A 19,182-nucleotide genomic window follows, 5' to 3' on the forward strand; every position below is an offset into this window, starting at 1 on the left:
CTTGACTCTTCTTCAATCGTGCCAAAAATACATTATATCGTTCATCAAACCTCCATCCTATGACAATATTGTATTGTTTCACTATTATCTTGAATCAAAATCATTAAAAAAAATATTAATTCTGAATATAAAATAAATACGATGTTTATAACGTGTACTCTGTAGTACGTGTCCACGATCGAATTAAAGAGATATACATGCAAATTCACTTGTAGCTATTTAAAATGGCATAGTTTTATAACTGCATACTCCCTCCATTCTATAGCAATGAAGGCAAAACTTTTTGGCACGGAGATTAAGAAAAATTGTGTTTTGTGAATTAAGTAAAGAGAGAATAAAGTGGAAAATGAAAAAGGTAGAGAGATAAATAGAGAAAAAAGTAAAAGAGAATAAAGTAGGTTTGGAAAAATGTGTTGACTTTTACTAAAAAGGAAAATGACTCTATTACTATGGAACGCACAGAAATGGAAAAACGCCCCAGTTACTATGGAATGAAGGGAGTATAATTTTGTGATCTTTAGATGTATTTTCTTTCTTTAACACCGTTTTTAATGAAAATATTCTTTTTAAAAATATTTTTTAAGGACATATATTCTTTGTTAAAATAAATATTCCTACTATTCATTTTTATTTTGGATTGTTTTTGTATTGGACCATTTTTTAATATGTATACTCAAAATTTTTGAGTTACATTTATTTTTTCGGGGGTAATGATAAAATGCAAGTTTATATATTGTACAAACTCAAAACTCCTTAACACAGCTTCAACACAGTTTCAATACAATATCAACACAGTGTAAAATTTCAAGATTTTAATGTCAACACAATATCAACACATCATCAATCATTGACTACCGTTGAAATTGTATTGACATTAAAATTTCAAGATTTTAATGTCAACATAAGATTTTTATTTGATCACGTTCCTATTTTATGGTTTGTTAAACAAATGTGGGTGCTTTTCCTTTTTAGGTCGATTTTCTAATGAATCATATACTCCCTCCGTCCCCCATTAGGAGTCACTTTTTTCCATTTCGGTCCGTTCCCAATTAAGAGTCACACTTCATTTTTACCATAAATAGTAGTAGGTCCCACATTCCACTAACTCACTTCACTCACATTTTATTATAAAACCAATATAAAAAAGTGGGTCCCACATTCCACTAACTTTTTCAACCATCTTTTCTTTACATTTCTTAAAACCCGTGCCCGGTCAAACCATGACTCCTAATGGGGGACGGAGGGAGTATTATTTTACACATATTTTGAGTTAAAATTTATTTGTGACTGTGTGAAAATCTGACACACGTGGCATAACGATGCTACAACATGTCATATTCCGACGTGGCGGATCTCTATTGGGTGGCGTGGACATTGATGCGTTGTATCCCCACGTTTGCCTTACCATGGACGTCAATACATAAGATAACACCAAATTCTGGAATTAGAGTGAAGAGGCAGAATTATCAGTTGAAAAATATCAGAGATTCAGAGAGAGAAATCAGATCATCGATGATGAAGCTCAGCTCCGCGCTAAGCGCTGCTTCAATCCTACTGTTTTTGGCATTCTTCACATTAGGTAGAGGAATTCACTCTGAATTGATCTAATACAAATGGTTTCGTGATATTTTGTTTTCTTCTTTTAGTTCAGTGCGATGTGCTAATATCAGTACTCGGATCTGTAATTTTAATCTTTATTTTGAAGAGCAAATTGATTTATTTAAATTTAACGAGATATGAATTTTGTTACTGTGTCGGTAGGCTCGGCGAAGAAATCTGCGGATGTGACGGAGCTGCAGATCGGTGTGAAGGTGAGATTGCTGAGAATTATTGATCGTTTTTATTGTTTTGTTGTACATTTGGCAAAAAGAGTAAATTTATCGCTGTTGAAGACTGCGAATGAGTATTTCAGCTTGATAATATTGTTGGTATGTTGTGTCCAACTGATGAGTGATGACAATCAAGTTGTAAAAATCATGAAAATCTGAGAAATTAGTAGCTTGTGCATTAATTCTCAAGTAGCAATGTATAATAGGAGTATAGACTGTGTACTTTAGCATTCAACAACTAAATCATGTAGTGATCTAATATCACTTATTGCTTCTCTAAAACTGGTGGTTGTTATAATTGAGGCTACAAGGAGCCATAATGAACTATTTCTATCTTTCTAGTGTAGTGATAGTGGCACAATTCCTGAACTTTTTTCTAAATTTTCAACTTTCCAGTGCTATCATAGCTTAATTATGAGCATAAATTCGGATAAGGGGTAGGCGAAGTATTCTGGAACATGATCTGGGAGTTTGGGGTTTTGGTTAATGGGAGTGGATTAGCTATCTCGCCCCTAATATATATCTGTCCATGTAGTGGTGTGTTTTGGCATGAAAAAGCAATGAAAACAATTCAGAGGGCTTTGGATATAGACATAGTAGGATATTGTAGATTGTCTGCTTTATAATCTATGTCTTTGATACAGTTATGACTATGTATTCTTAGCTTTCTTCTGTATAAGTTTGTTGAGATTTTCTTCGTCTTCAGTCAATCACACTTTGTTGCTCTGAAGTTCTTCTGACCTTTGTTACAATTATCTTGCTTATTGCTGCAGTACAAGCCTAAGGTTTGTGAAGTTCAGGCTCACAAAGGCGACAGTGTTAAAGTACACTACAGGGTTAGTCAATGACCTTTTTTCTCCTTACTTCCTAATGTTATCTTCAGCATAGTAGGAACTAGGTAAATAAAAACGGATGATATATGTACCAGCTTACTAAGTTAAATGAGTAACAAAAAAAAATTATTTACAATGAGGATTTCGTATACTTCAATGGTTTGTTGTGGTTATTCGCCATGCCTATTTACTAGCTGATCATCCATTACATCATAAGCTTTTTGGATCCTCTTCACATTGCAGCCTCCCTTTACTTGTTTGATTACTTAGTGGGATCTTGATAAATCCTTTTTGTTATGTGTTCAATCCGTTTCCTTTATATAACTGTACATTAATTTGGTTGCTTCGATGATTCGCCAACTAGATTATACTAGTAGTATCTTATATGCTCTGCTGATGTAGATTGTAATGGCATTTGCAGGGAAAGCTGACTGATGGAACAGTTTTCGATTCCAGTTTTGAACGAGGGGATCCAATTGAATTCGAACTTGGCAGTGGCCAAGTTATCAAAGGTTTGATTCTTATATAGAAAAGGATGCAAACAACCTAATTTGAATAAAAAACACAACTTTGGACTTTAAAGATTTATGATTCCTGCCAATTCTTTTGGCTCGAATTTCTTAACTAGATTTAAGTCATCCTAATTTATATATCTAACTGAAACCGTTGATTGCAGGATGGGATCAAGGGCTACTGGGGATGTGCTTGGGTGAGAAAAGAAAGTTGAAAATTCCTTCCAAACTCGGTTATGGCGAGCAGGGATCCCCACCTACCATCCCAGGTAACAAAATTAAGTTTCACCCGTTTTATTACTCCTTATGAAGAACTATAAAATAAATTACCTTGATCATAAGTTAATAGCTTGTTGTGTCATGTTATGTGGAGTATCAAATGCTGCTTCTTTACTTTAATCATAGTTCCGTCCAATTCTGATACATCCAGGTGGTGCCACACTCATTTTTGATACTGAGCTGATGGGGGTGAATGGAAAAACGTTGAGCGGTGGAGACTCGAACACGAAGGTCGATTCTGATGCCGACGCTGACGAACTGTAGATCCCGAGATTGTAGGTTTCGATGTTCGAGTTTATTCTATTATAAAACACTGCACGTTTGTTTCAAGAATGAGTAGGTACTTTTCCTCTTCGTAGGAAATTGCTTTAGAATCTGCTATTTATTGGAGTTAATCTTCAAGATTGGTAGTTAGTTTTTATTTTCTAGTTATATATAGAGAAGAAAGCTCTTCCGGTAAAATCTTGATGGAATATGCTGTTATCGGGTTTATGTTTCACCCTTCGGTATTTGGGTTCACTTTCATTGTTCGTCTTCCATTTATTATCGGATACCGGGTTCACTTTCATTGTTCGTCTTCCATTTAATATTGGGCATCGACATCAACTTTCTTATTTATGTTTTCTGAATCTAATCATATTATTGAAGTGGCTTCCCGTCTTTATAATGGATAAATGGAATATAATAACAAAATATTATCCACGCACGTATTCTATAGAATTCGAGAAGCAGCTAGCAATAACAAATTATTGTTCAATCAGCGGATTCGTAGTTATTTTTGGGATACTATAGTGATTAAAAGAAATCATGTTTTTGGTTAAATGAGAAAAAGAAATACTAGCTTTTTTTTTCTCTGCTAAGAGTTGGTGATTATTTTAAAAAGTTGGAAGTTTTGATATACTAATCGTTGAAAGTTTATTTGTCGTTTGCTTCTTTTTTTTTTGTCTTTTAGCTTTAAAAATTGGCCATAAAATTACTTCATGTATTTTAATTTACTTTTCTATTTTCCTACTCGATCTAATTTGGTAAAAGTGTATTTAATACTGAATAATATTCGTAAAAATAATACTCCACTATAATAGATCATCTATGAATTTTATAATTTCTCTCAATACAAAATGACGTACAACTGAAACATAAATTTGAAATACATATATGCCAAATTAGCATCATACGTATAAAAAATTATAATATTTCATCATAAAAAAATCAGGAAAAAAAATAAAATTACTACTGACTTTAGAATTGCAACATTTACCAGAATCTAACAAAAATTACTCCCTCCGTTCCATAAAGATTGTCCCACTTTGACGGGGCATGGGTATTAAGAAATATAATGAAAAGTGAATTGAGAAAGTTAGTGGGATGTGAGTCCTACTTTTATATATTAGTTTTATAATAAAATGTGAGTAGGAATAAATTAGTAGACTATGAGGTTCACTACTAAAAATGGTAAAAAGTGAAATGAGACAAACTTTGTGGTACAGATCGAAATGAAAAAATGGGACAATCTTTGTGGGACGAAGGGAGTAATAGTTTTCCTTCAATTTACTCTTTTATTAACCTTCCAATACAATTATATATCCTAAAAGGATTTTTATTCATAATTTTGAAACGCTCACATCATCGAAGTTACCGGCTTCTCCACACGTGCTTCTTCTTCAATTTCCATTAAAAGAGAAAATATTCGGTTTCCACTTTTTAACGAACATTTTTACCCTAAAAATAATGAGCCTCGATTATTGACGTTATGTGTTAAACGGAGTTTACCAAAAAAGGGGAGAAAAAAAAGGAGTGTAAATATAAAAATAGAATCTCTGGAACAATCCTGACCTTTCTTCACACTCAATCGCACGCCTAAACCCTCGTAGATCTTTCTAGAACTCCCACCTCTTATTAAGCTCCCCCTCTCTCACTCCTCCCCCAATTCGACGCGCATTTCCACTCTCTCATCGGCGATTGTGATCAATTTCATCGGCGATTAACTCTCAAGCTCGGAATTAATGGAGGACGATTTCGATATGCCGGCGGCGGAAGGGATGGAGGAGGACATGGATCTGCCGGATGCCGCCGGCACCTACATGAAGGTCGGAGAGGAGAAGGAGATCGATCCGCAGGGTTTGAAGAAGAAGCTTGTTAAGGAAGGGGAAGGCTGGGAGACTCCGGATAACGGCGACGAAGTTCACGGTAATTTCAGCTGATTTGAGTGTGAAGGAATTGATTGGAAAATTTCGGTTGTAGGTCGATTGTTTGTGTGTTTTGTGATTGAATGTGGATGAATTGACTGTTGACTGAAATATTTCGGTTCGTGATAGTTGTTGGTGGATTTGAGCAGATGAATTGATTGTTTGATTGGAAAATTTCAGTTCGTGGTGCGTGTTGGTGGATTGTGTGTGTGGTTATGGTAATTTGAGTTTTGATTGATTTTTTGGTGGAAATTTTCAGTGCATTATACTGGAACGTTGCTGGATGGGACCAAATTTGATTCTAGCCGCGATAGGGGAGATCCTTTTAGCTTCACTCTCGGCCAAGGTTAGCACACGCTGTTTATGCTACTACTATTATTTTCCATTTTTTTTGTTTTTCGTTTTGGATTTTTTGGTCTTGATTGTTGTGAATGGAGTCGTTGCGTATGCAGTTGTTACTGATGGTTTATAGTACTAAGTGTTCGTTATCTGTTAAAGTGAGATGATGATGTAGCTATTCAGATTTGGAGATGATTGTGACGTTTATCTTGTTGGAGAGGCTGATTAGTTTAGCAAATTCACCAAACGTTTGTAACTTTAGAAATTTAAAAATGATGCTTAAGCTGGGGATTATGTCTATCCTATGATTTGAATTAGAAACTGTCATCCAGTCGGCTCTAATTCGATAAGGTCTGTTATGGGTCTCGTTGTGAATTTTGTCGAATATTACACGAGTCTATTTAATTGTACTGTTTTTGCTGGTGTTTAAGTTGAAATGTGCAAGCTCATGAATTTTTGGTGACAGGTCAAGTAATTAAGGGATGGGACCTAGGTATCAAGACGATGAAGAAGGGTGAGAATGCCATCTTCACCATACCCGCACAGTTGGCATATGGTGAATCTGGCTCTCCCCCAACCATCCCGCCAAATGCTACCTTGCAGTTCGACGTTGAGCTACTATCCTGGGTCAGTGTCAAGGACATCTGCAAGGATGGTGGCATATTCAAGAAAGTTCTCAAAGAGGGAGAAAAATGGGAGAACCCCAAGGATCCTGATGATGTGCTTGGTATGCTGGACAAATTCTTGATGAACTCAGTTCGATGAACTTGTACTTTTCGTCAATAAGTTGCTAACTGTAATGTATGTTTTAATGTGAATCAGTCAATTATGTGGCGAAGTTGGAAGATGGAACTGTTGTATCCAAAGCAGATGGCGCGGAATTTACTGTTGAGGAAGGCCTTTTCTGTCCTGCTCTTGCCAAGGCTGTGAAGACGATGAAGAAAGGCGAAAAAGTTCTTCTTACTGTCAAGCCACAATGTAATGATGTTGTTTTACTATTATAATTTGACTTTTTGGTAGGGGAGTTGTGGTCTCATAAACTTATTGAGTATTTTATTCTGTTGCAGATGGATTTGGTGAGAAAGGGAAGTCAGCCTCTGGTAATGAGGGAGCTGTTCCCCCCAACGCCACCTTGAATATTGAACTGGAATTGGTTTCCTGGAAAACGGTATCCAATGTCACAGATGACAAGAAAGTGGTGAAGAAGATACTGAAAGAAGGGGAGGGATATGAGCGCCCGAACGAAGGAGCTATAGTTAGATGTAATATGAACGCTATCTTATCGCCGTTTATCATCTCTCAAAGGTCTCTTAATCAGGCAGTCTAACTGTTTTTTGTCTTGTTATATCCAGTGAAATTGGTTGGAAAGCTTCAGGATGGAACTGTTTTTGTTAAGAAAGGTCACGGTGACAATGAAGATGACCTTTTCGAGTTCAAAACAGATGAAGGTATGCATATTCAATCCTCTTTTGAAAGTATAGTGTATAAGATCTGGGACAGTTTTAACTTGCTGTTTTCAAAACAGAGCAAGTTGTCGAGGGATTGGACAGGGCTGTGACAACAATGAAGAAGGGAGAGGTAGCATTGTTGACTATTGCCCCGGAGTATGGGTTCGGTGCAACTGAGTCGAAGCAAGAACTGGCCACAGTTCCTCCCAACTCGACTTTAAGCTATGAGATCGAGCTTGTATCCTTTGACAAGGTAAATGCTATAAGAACACATCATTAATGCATCTTTACATTTGGGAACTCAAAATCTAACATGTAAATACCTTCTCTAGGAGAAGGAGTCTTGGGACATGAGCACACCAGAAAAAATCGAAGCTGCTGGTAAAAAGAAAGAAGAAGGCAACACGTTGTTTAAGGCCGGGAAATACGCCAGAGCCTCCAAGAGATACGAGAAGGTCTACATTTTTCACCAATGGCTTCCTCGTTTCAACCTGATTGGTGAAGTTTATATTTGCTGTGATACTCACCTTAAAGATTTTGAAATTGCAGGCTGCCAAGTTTATCGAATATGACACTTCTTTCACTGAGGAGGAGAAGAAACAGTCCAAAGCTCTCAAAGTATCGTGCAAGCTGAACAATGCTGCTTGCAAGCTGAAACTGAAGGACTACAAGGAAGCCGAGAAGCTCTGCACCAAGGTGCTGGAGCTCGAGAGCACGAATGTGAAAGCACTGTACAGACGTGCCCAAGCTTACATGAACATGGCCGACCTGGATTTGGCCGAGATTGATATCAAGAAGGCACTTGAAATCGACCCAGCCAACAGGTGCGATCTCTCTCTTACAATTCCAGCATTCCATTCATTATCACAACAGAAAGTGTCCTAAATTCGTTCCATCCGTCTGAAAAGGGATGTGAAGCTCGAGTACAAAGTTCTCAAGGAGAAGGTGAAGGAATTCAACAAGAAAGACGCCAAGTTCTACGGCAACATGTTCGCGAAGCTGACTAAGACGCAGCCTTACGACGCTGCCAATGTAAGGCTTCTTCGCCAATTTTTGCTGCTATTTACATATTCTTAAATTATTCTGTGTTGTGACTAATGGATGCTGGTGCAGAATGGGGCAGCGAAGGAGGCGGCCGAGCCCATGAGCATCGACAGCAAGGCTTGAAGACCTGTAGCTTGAACTCTCTAAACTTTTCACTGATTTGTACTCTACTTTGTTTCGTATGAATCGAGGGGTTGTGTTTTTCCAGTTACAATCACGTGTACTCTTCTTGTCCTTTGGTGGTTAGTTGTTTGCTGATTTATACACATAATCTAATGAGGCTTTGGATAATTTAGTGCACGAAGCTGCGCTGGTTGTGTGTGTAATAGTAATAGTTACTTCTGCCACGAATTAATGATCTAATTACTACTTTTATCATACTACCTTTGAATTCACTAAAATTTGTCTCACTTTATCTTGATCTGTCATTCATTTTAAGAAATGATTTTAAGAAATGTAATGGAGAGTGAGTTGAAAAAGTTAGTGGATTGTAGGTCCTACTTTTGTATACTCCGTCCCAAGATATTAGACTCATATACTATTTTGGGGTGTCTCAACATACTTGAGCCATTTCTATATGTGGTAAAAATTTATTTTATTACCAACTACACTTACACCACAAAATAGTATCTCCTAAAATCCTGTGCTCAAAAGAAAGGGGTTTAATAATATCTTGGGATGAATGAAGTATTAGTTTTATAATAAAATGTGAGTAGGAATGAGTTAGTGGAATATGAGGTTCATTATCAAAAGTGCTAAAAGTGAAATGAGATAAATTGTGGGGATGGACGGAAATGGAAAAATGGGACAAATTTAGATGGACGGAGATAGTAGTATCATACATTAGTTTTGACTTTTGAGAGTCCTTTCTCCTTTAGGCAAAATCCAACACATCTCTTTGTGTCTTTTATCATTTCTTCTTTTGGCAAAATCTAACTCATCTTTAATCCGTTTTATCATTTCTTCTTTCTTTTATTTTGTTTCCTCCTCACAAGTGTTAAAACATTAGACGGAAGGAAGATGTGATGAAGAGTATTCAATGTTGTGAGTGGCATAAGAGAAAACATGGATTTTCATATACCGAATGGCATCAATCCAACTAAGAGTCTCCAACTTAGGAAAGATAAAATGTTCATCAAGGTGAAAATGCTTCATTTTCTGAGTTGGAATCATTAAAATAATCGTACATCATCTGTCAATTACTACATCAAAGAATGGGAAAATATCTAACTTGGGAAAGTAGTCCTGTAGGCTGTAACTCACATGAGTAACATAAATTACACCAAACTAACAGTATATAAATCACTCAAACTATTCTGCCACTATCTACATCTTCATCACATCCCATTTTCAACCATAGCAGAAACAATAAATATCCACACAGGTTTCGGAAAATCTTAAAACGAATCATAATAGTAATGAACCTGTATGCGGCTCTGATGAATATCCGGACAGATCAATCGTCACATCACAGATCAACGTACAACACTTACGCAGAGGGTTATGGTGAGATTAGCTCACTTGCTCTCCGATCAGGTCGAGACCGACGGCGAGAAAAGTGATCCCTTGAAACAGGAGGAAATAGAAGTGGATTCCTTGGGCAGACATCAGGCTTCTCACTGAGGCAGTGAGTAAGATGAGTGCGAGGGCGAGTTCCTTCCGGTACAGACGATTTCTCTTTATCTTCCCGCCTTTCTTTGTCATCTCCAGCTTGTTCAGCTCAGCGAGACCTGATTCAGATGAGGATCTTTGCATGGAGGAGGATCTATGCACAGTGGGGGGCACATTTTCGACGATGGAGAGCAGATCTGCTTCTGATGATCTGCCCAATTTCTTGGTGACTATCCACTCATAACAGCTACCTAACTGAAAGAGGCCTGATATCATGGCGTTAAATTTGGTGACAGACATGGTGTTCTCGAACAGAAGGTATGGCACGATGAATGGAAATGATTGCGGTGATGGGAGGATGTTTAGTATCGAGACCAGTCCGGGAATGTAACAGACAACCCAGGCTGGGAGCTGAGCTTCAGGCAGGAACATGGTGAGAGGGAGAATAATGCAGAACAGTGTGAACGAGTAGAATGGCAGGATAAGCTTCCGGAGGAGGAAGAAGAGAAATATCATGTTCACTTTCTTGAGGAAACTCACCTGAAATGTTTGACAGCATGATTTAAATTAAACTGGTTTCTTAAAATATAAATAAATCACAAAAGCAAACATCCACGACAAGTTCAGGGAAAGCAGGGAAAGCATTTGTTCATTGACATAGAAGATAAAAAGCTAATTTAGCTCAAAATACAGAGGAAAGAAACTCTAGAATTCAAATGATAACAAATTTTCAATAGCAACTAGTCTTCAAGAGAGAGTTGTGTAAATTTATGGATCTTCTCCAAGTATGATTGGTGGTTTTAGTCCTTGAAGCATTTATCTAACAAATGAACAAATTATCTACAAGATTATATTACGAGAAGACTACTCGGTTAGCTTTTGAGGAATGAGTTTGTTGACAAAGAGTTTAGGACAAAAGTTTAGGATAATAGTTTAATTATGCTATTAACTGTTATATAGAAATATCGCACATCTTAAAATTTCTAAACAACTGTTTCTTTTATCTTAAGTCCGTATCCTATTTCCCATTAGTTTAGCATTTGGATGTTTCAGTACATTAAATGGTAGACAAGGCTGTATAGGATTACAAACCTTGGAATGCACTACATCCCAGAAACACAAACGGAATAATTGCATGGGTCCTGAATGCCAGCGATGCTGTTGTTTCTTGTATGCTTCATACGACTCAGGAAGTTCGCAGAGGCACTGCAGAGATATGAGCATGCACAATTAGATGTGCTGATAGTGCAATAACAAGTATGGGTTTTTATGGTGAAAGCAAAATAAACCTGAACATCATTTAGATAAATGAATTTCCAACCACACAAGTGGGCCCGGACAGCAATATCCATGTCTTCAACAGTTGTTCTGTCTAACCAGCCACCACAGTCTTCTAGGGCTTTGATTCTCCAAACACCAGCAGTGCCGTTAAAGCCAAAAAAGTTGATAAACCACCCATTGACCTGCTGTTCTACTTCAAAATGGAAGGCCAAATTTATGTGCTGTAATCTTGTAAGCAAATTCTCATCCTTGTTGACAAAACCCCACCTTGTTTGCACCAACGCAAGGTCGTCTTTGCCCTTCATAATACATGAGTAATGAGTACTCGCTTAACATTATCTTTCTTGAACTACTTAAATCATGTGTGTGCTGCCTGATTACCTTGCATACATAAATGTACTTCAGAGGGCAAAACACATTGCAAACGAGGGTAAAAGTAGGTACCTAGAATATCTCAATTTCAAAGATTTTTGAATGCATGGAATTGGATTTAATGTTCTTCTTTACCTGGTATATTCATATTTAGGGGGCAGCACCTTACATCTCTATTCTAGTCCACACACAAACCCACTATTTAATTATCCCATATCTAATGATCAACGTACAAGCATTACATAGCTCTTAATAAGATAGGAGTAATATGCAGTTACATGATGATGCTATACGAAAACAAGCTTAACAACATAAATTTTTCTAACATATTCCTAGCTACATTCATTTCTTAGGTTATTAAACATGAGGCAACAGGATTACCTTAAAGTATGGAATAGTTTTCTTCAAAAAATCTGGACCCGGCTGAAAATCCGCATCAAATATTGCTACAAACTCATAATTTTTCACATAATCACAACTCATTGCAGATCTAAGATTCCCTGCTTTGTAGCCTGTACGAATGAGACGATGTCTGTAAATTATGTTCACGCCTCTCTGTTGCCATTTCTGTACTTCCGCCTTAATAAGGTTTTGAACATCTGTATCATCAGAATCATCTAATACCTGTACAAGCATTCTTGCCTTAGGCCAATCTTGGACACATACTGCTCCAATAGATTGTTGGTATACCTGAGAAGGATCAGAAAACAAAAGACGGAGAAGTGTTCAATCATCAATTGTGTTTGAAAATGAAATGCATGTTCCAAAATGTAACCATCCAGAGAATCAATCCAAATTCCGAATTTGTTTTCCCTCTTCGACTCCATGTTATTAGTTCGATTTAGGAGCTGAATGAAAGACTTATTTGGTAGTGGAACATCAATGGAATGACAATATCTTCTAAGTCAGTTATCTCAGGTCAAACTAATTATTGTACAGCAGTTGCTTCCGATGATGTATTATTACCCACATGGCATGCTTCTTATACTATGTGCCTTGGAAACTATCTGAGAACCGAGCCATGAATAAAAACTACACTTAGTCATAGATAATGCTGCCAACAAAATGAAGGTTGCGTTCTTTCATTACATACTAAGATAGTACAAATATATCCTCAACTACTATCCCTAGCTAAAATTAAACAAATATTTACTTAGGTTATGCTTATATGACAGGTCCAACTACTGCATTTGCCCATGCATCATAATGTCAAGATGTAACCAAAATACAGATAACAATGCAGCTCAAAGCCCCTAACCAAAAGAGCATCATGAACATATAATAGTACTTACTAAATTGATCTAGTAATCATCATCAACAGTTCTTAGTACCCAATACAAAAACCCAACTAACTCTTTAAAATCTGTAATCTCCCTAATCAAACTTAACATTTAGGCATTTTCAACTAACATATGCATTGCTTAGGAATAAGATAGTATAAACATAAAATTTCAAGTAAGTCTCCTCAATTAATTAACCAATTATCCAAATCTACTAAATTCTCAGTAGGGATATGAAACCTACATCTCCTTACCTCCCTCTCATTGCACATTGGTATCTGAACCAATACCATCGGATACCTCTCCAAATCCGCGTCTTCCTTCTCATCATCTCCGCTATAATCCGTCTCTGCTACAGGTCTCAATCCTCTAATCTTAATGTATAAACAACCGAGCACCAAAACGAATCTATCCACGGACTGAATCATAAACAGGACGATGCACACATTCGTCAAGTTCTGCAGCAGCGGCGCCAAATAATCCGCCCTAATCTTCAACCACTTCGCGTAGACATACTCCACCGAGTCCTCGATTTCCGATTCCAAGCTCGGAGGACTGAAATGCCATCCTTTGAAGTAGGCGACGAGCTCGCACGCGAGGAGGAAGACGCTCAGCGCCAGGAACACCTTGATGACCCTGTAGAGCTTCGATTCCGCCCGATTCCCCGCCGGCGCGGTGGCGATCCGCCGATTCGCGGTGCGCACGAGCGTCACGCAGCCTCCGGTGAGGAACGCGAACGAGTGCGCGATCTTGTGCAGCTTGAGGAGGTAAATCCAGGAGAGCTGCCGCGCGCTGCGCGAGCGGTCCTTCTCGGCCGCCGCGGCGGGGGATGCGGGCGCCTGGACGTCCACGGAGAGGAATCGGAGGCTCTCGGCGGCGGAGGAAGGCGCCGCGGAGTCGTCGGCGGCCTCCTTGGAGCGCTGCTTGTTCCACCATTCCTGGAACTCGTGGTTCGGCGGACGAGACATGTGGATAGATAGATAGGAGCGCTTTTGCGTGTGCGAATTGGTCGGCGGTGAGGATCTGAGCTCGGATTTTATCAATGGCGGATCATCGCACGCACTGTGTGGTGTTTGTGTGTGTGGGGAGATCCAGAGAGAGAGAGAGAGAGAGGGAAGAAGAAAAGAGTTAAATTTGACGAAGTTGAAAAATTATCTTTTTCCCCTTTTCCTATTTTATTTTTATTTTATTTTATTTTATTTCGTTATAATCATCAAAATTGATTTTTAATATAAATGTATACGTATTTTGGAGAAATGTAGTAGTCCTATTATTAAATAGGAAAAGGGGAATTTATTGTAAAGATTAATGGTGAATGTATTAATAAGATTTTGTCTTCCTAATATATGAGTGGGCGAATCTACATGTTTGTTGAATAATATTGCATAAAATCTTGAATAAAGATTGTCTCAATAAACGAAAGTTTGAAACCCTTCTAAATTAGTAGTAATATCTACTCCTTCCGTCCCAAATAATTTGTCTCAGTTTTCCATTTCAGTCCGTTTCATATAATTTGTCCCATTTCACTTTTACTCCATCCGTCCCACTTTAGGAGTTCCGATTGAGTTCGACACGGGTTTTAAGAAATGTAAAAGAAAGTTGGTGAAAAAAGATTGTGAAATGTGGATCCTACTTTTTTATATTAGTTTTATAATAAAATGTGAGTGGAAAAATGTTAGTGGAATGTGGGGCCTAATACCATTTATGGAATATTCCAACCGGGACTCCTAAAGTGGGACACCCAAAAATGGTAAACCGGGACTCCTAAAGTGGGACGGAGGGAGTACCATTTTTGGTAGTGGACCTCATATTCCACTAACTCATTTCTACTCACATTTTATTATAAAACTAATATACTATAAAGGTAGGACCCACGTTCCACTAATTTTTTCAACCCATTTTTTATTACAATTCTTAAAACCCGTGTCCGGTCAAAGTGACCTGAGTTATCCGGGACGGAGGATTATTGAAAAACAAAACATTAAAGTACATAACATAAATAGAAGCTGAATTATTCTAGTACCATATACTAGTAGATAATATTAGATTATATATTACTGATTGAGAGATTGTTAAGCCATTTAACGACGAATGTGTAGTATAAGTTTTTTTTTACTAACTAAAGTAATAAATACGATTAATTACAGATTTGATGTATCTACGCTTCATAATAAACTTTATACTCCATAATTGGTGAAGTTTATATCTATAGAAAATAATTATTGCATATATATGGCCCAAAATCAATGGGCTGCACCGATCTGGGGCATAACAAATAACCTTACAAATGGGCCAAACATCAGATTTGAAGGCCCAACATGCGAGTTTTTTATGCTTACAAGATATTTTCCTTCAACAAAAAGATTGGGATAAAATTAACCAACAATAATCTATATAAACTTTAAAAGGGCAAAAAATATCGAAATAGAAAACAAAGATGAAACATCATTTCAAATAGGATTTGGGTATGACATCTTTGTACATTATAGGTTTTGCTTCATCATAATTAGTAGTAGTAATTTTTGTAAAATATTTCTTTTTGGGTATATTTTTGGTGAATCACATTTGAGATACGATCACATCCATATTAAATTTCATGCATATTTTTATATTAATAATTATCTTGTTTCAATTGTGTGGCAGAGATTTAGCTAGTCGTAATTCTTTTATTCAGCTCAATTCGAGCCAAATGTTAGGAAATTAATGCGCAAGTAATTACGAACATAAACAAATAAAGAAATGAATTATTTATTTTGTTCGATATGATGTGTGTCAGATGCAATGTCAAGTCAGAAATTTCAATCTATATTTTTAGGATGCAATTTACAAAGATAGAACAACTAATAGACAATATAGCTAGTCGTAATTCTAGTAACAACAGAAGTCGTATTGAGCCTAAAAGAACATGTACAAAAGCCGAGAAACATTGGATTGCCATGAGCGTAGACTAATTCACTTCATTTCAGGCTCCATACTCTCAACATTGAACACAGTAAAAAAGGTCAATGCCATAACCGTTGTAGCATCTACTAATATTTATGTTGCATTGGTCGGACTATTGTGTGTTTTTGAAAAATACATGAATGTAATTTCCTCGTGTTTGGCATGGGTTAAAAGATGCATATTCATTGAAGTTGGTCATATAAATCAAGCTTCTCAAGTACTTATGTCATTTCCTTTCTAATCCAACTAAGAAATTTTTCACCAAACTTATTAATTAGCCCAACAACAATAATAATAGCACTATTCTTCAATTTTTTGTGGGGACTATTACAAGAAAATTTCTCGTGAAGCTCCTGATCAGATGTCACTACAGAAAACCATGTGCATGTACTAACGAAATAAAATATGAGATGTAACATAAAAATATGATCGATAAATAATGTTTACTTTGGTTGATATTTCATGAGTGCATGCATCTTGTATACCTGCAAAAGGAATTAGTGAATGTCACAATTTGTGATTAAGGCAGAATGTGGGCAAACACATAGAATTTTGTCATAAGGAAAAACGACATCTCAAATGTTGATCCCACAAAGGAAAAGGGATTGAAATTTTGGGGCATGTGGAATCCCTTGTGAATCGGCAAAGACCACTTTGCAAGACTAGATACTTTTAGGTGACCGATAGCGAAGCTATAATACAGTGAGAAAATGGTGAAAGGAATGCTTTCGGGGGAGTGAAATAGGACATGAAGACGTAGAGTCACAAGCAATGGGGGGAGTCGGGGTTTTGACTGCTTGTCTGTTGAAAAGTGACCCGCGACTCATAGGTAGCTAGTGGCTTGGTTAAGGGAGCCCACCAGAGCGGAAGGGAAAGCGAGTCTTTCATAGAACAATTGTCACTATCTAGATCTTACCCATGATGATCTATCCATGTTTACGACGAAGCTTGAATGGAACTAAGTGGAAATTTGAATTGGTTGATGTGGAAAAATCAACAGACGAGTTGTGGTTAAGACTGAAATGTCACTCAAACCTTGCATATATTTCCCCGTCCATGAAATGAAGTTAAGAAATATGAAGAAATATTTGTTAAAAAAATAGTGAATTGTGAATCTCATTTTTATATTTTAGGTATTATCCCTCCGTCCCGATTAAGAGCCACGCTTTTCTATTTCGATCCGTCTCCAATTAAGAGTCACACATCATTTTTACTATAAATAGTAAGTAGGTCTCATATTCCACTAACTCAATTCACTCACATTTTATTATAAAACTAATATAAAAAAATAGGTCTCACATTCCACTAACTTTTTCAATCACCTTTTCTTTACATTTCTTAAAAGCCGTGTCCGATCAAAGTGTGACTTCTAATGGGGGACGGAGGGAGTATAATAAAATGTAAGTGCAACAACCTAATGGAATGTGTGATATTCTTTTTACGTAGAATGAGACTTCTATTGACATACATACCAAAATAATAAAATGAGACTTTTATTGGCGGATATACGTTTATTAAATTATGTATTTGCCCCTAATCTAATATATACATCGAACTTGACAAATGAGAATAATTTTTTCTATATTCATGTTTCTTGGTCAAGATTTTGACCCTCTCTCTATTTGGTTGTTGAAAGGGCGAAAGACGTCCTTGCAAATCTAAATTTGCCCTGTCATTGAATATAACTTTCAGGACATATAACTTAATTATTAGTTTTTTTAGTTATTAATACTTCCAATGTGGGTCATGAGAACGATGACTCGAACCATCAATTTATTTGTTAGAAAGAAAACGTCTTATCAATTAAATTGTATTTCTTAGTCTTCATTTGTAATTTCCCTTGTGTAATTTTCCCAACAAAGTACATTCTGTTGTGAGATTTCGGAAGTTTTTTACTTTATTAGCTGAAAATTTTAGATTAATTAAGACAATTTAACAAAGTCATGTTCTTTTTTTATGTTCTTTCTGGGCTTTTAGAAACCCCTTAGAAAAAGAAAGGGATAAAAACAAAGGGAAACGTAATACAAATGCTTCATTGAGTGATTATAATAAAATGCTAACACATAAACGCATAGTCTCATACTATATTTATACTCATATGTCTTTGGGGAATTTGGGGTCGGGACGGAGGCGCGCACGGATCGAGGTGCTTCGTTACATGGCAGAGTTCTGGGCCGCGAATCGGTCCGTTCGCAAGGCCCTTGAGTAGTGAGTATGTGCAGCCTAGTGGATTGTGGGTGTTTCAACCCACGCTAAATAACTAAAAATGATATGGTACGTGAATAGTATAAATCTAACTAAACTTATGGTCGTATACAGTCAAATAACTGTATAAGCAATGATGGATTATGCATATATAATTTTTAACATATAATATGAAATTATTGAAGTTTACAATGTTAAATTATATTAAAAAAATGAAGATAAATTGTATGTTGGGATAAGTATGCATAATTGATATAGTAACAGAGAAGATAAAATTTCACTAGATAAGATGGAATAAAGCACTGTACGAGATAAGAAAGAATAAAGTATAGAAGATAAGAGAGTAATAGAAAATATAAAAAGGGGTTCAATGCATCACTTTACTTGGAACTTCCCATTAAAGAATGCGAATCATTTTTAGTGCGACAGAGAGAGTATAATTATTCATAATAGTACCTTTTAAATTTTTAGTGCGACAGAGAGAGTATAATTATTCATAATAGTACCTTTTAATCCAGCTTAATGCAAATGACTATTATAAACAAAATCTGCCGACATTTTGTCGTGTAAGTGGTTTGTAGAAATAGTAATCAGACAAAAGACTCCATTATTTGATAAGCCCTTTGCTGTTCCATAATCATTATGGTTAATTATAAATAAAAATATTTGTACTCTCTATTTCTAATGATGTCCACCCATATATATCAAATATATATAGATGCAAAAAATCTAACCTAAACTATAGTTAGATACACAAATCAAGTACTATATGCTTAATAAATATTGTTGAATCAAGAGAAAAAGGTAACCAAATATTTGTGGGGACGTTTATAAGTAGAAGACAATTCCATTTCACCATTTTATTTTTCGTAGTAATTTGAGAAATTTAAAAAGTGTACCTTAAAATTTTCACTTGAAAATGCCCTCCAACCTTAGAAGTTGAAATCTAAACTTGCTACTATAATTATTTTGGACGAAATTATAGTTCATTGGAGAATTAGTGTGCTCTAAAAAGAAAGA

At 36.4% G+C, this 19,182-nt stretch overlaps 3 protein-coding genes across 4 annotated transcripts; 2 read left to right on the plus strand and 1 right to left on the minus strand.

Annotated features, from left to right (window-relative positions):
• Positions 1–1,423: 1,423 nt before the first annotated feature.
• On the plus strand, positions 1,424–4,021 carry LOC125186352 (peptidyl-prolyl cis-trans isomerase FKBP15-1-like). Of its 2 annotated transcripts, XR_016130314.1 has the most exons (7): positions 1,424–1,579; positions 1,762–1,811; positions 2,603–2,665; positions 3,084–3,174; positions 3,339–3,443; positions 3,605–3,776; positions 3,809–4,021. XR_016130314.1 is itself a non-coding variant. In XM_048082703.2 (6 exons), the coding sequence occupies exons 1-6, from the start codon at positions 1,513–1,515 to the stop codon at positions 3,715–3,717; spliced, it is 489 nt and encodes a 162-aa protein (XP_047938660.1). In that variant the 5' UTR covers positions 1,424–1,512; the 3' UTR covers positions 3,718–4,021. The 2 variants fall into 2 exon arrangements, 1 of the variants encoding a protein (XP_047938660.1); XM_048082703.2 differs by having other exon boundaries at positions 3,605–4,021.
• A 1,281-nt stretch (positions 4,022–5,302) lies between these two features.
• On the plus strand, positions 5,303–8,761 carry LOC125188269 (peptidyl-prolyl cis-trans isomerase FKBP62-like). Its single transcript, XM_048085041.2, has 11 exons — positions 5,303–5,640; positions 5,899–5,985; positions 6,445–6,705; positions 6,801–6,956; positions 7,046–7,240; positions 7,331–7,426; positions 7,504–7,679; positions 7,759–7,881; positions 7,976–8,250; positions 8,335–8,458; positions 8,540–8,761. The coding sequence occupies exons 1-11, from the start codon at positions 5,457–5,459 to the stop codon at positions 8,591–8,593; spliced, it is 1,731 nt and encodes a 576-aa protein (XP_047940998.1). The 5' UTR covers positions 5,303–5,456; the 3' UTR covers positions 8,594–8,761.
• An 838-nt stretch (positions 8,762–9,599) lies between these two features.
• CSLC6 (Cellulose-synthase-like C6) lies at positions 9,600–14,152 on the minus strand. The gene is made up of 5 exons (XM_048086340.2): positions 13,269–14,152; positions 12,116–12,424; positions 11,371–11,661; positions 11,174–11,287; positions 9,600–10,621 (listed from the first exon to the last, which is right to left on the minus strand). The coding sequence occupies exons 1-5, from the start codon at positions 13,980–13,982 to the stop codon at positions 9,983–9,985; spliced, it is 2,067 nt and encodes a 688-aa protein (XP_047942297.2). The 5' UTR covers positions 13,983–14,152; the 3' UTR covers positions 9,600–9,982.
• Between the last annotated feature and the right edge of the window lie 5,030 nt (positions 14,153–19,182).

This window comes from Salvia hispanica, chromosome 5, assembly GCF_029641045.1.
Source record: "Salvia hispanica isolate PSC_SH4W2 chromosome 5, Shi_PSC_v1, whole genome shotgun sequence".
NCBI lineage: Eukaryota > Viridiplantae > Streptophyta > Magnoliopsida > Lamiales > Lamiaceae > Salvia > Salvia hispanica.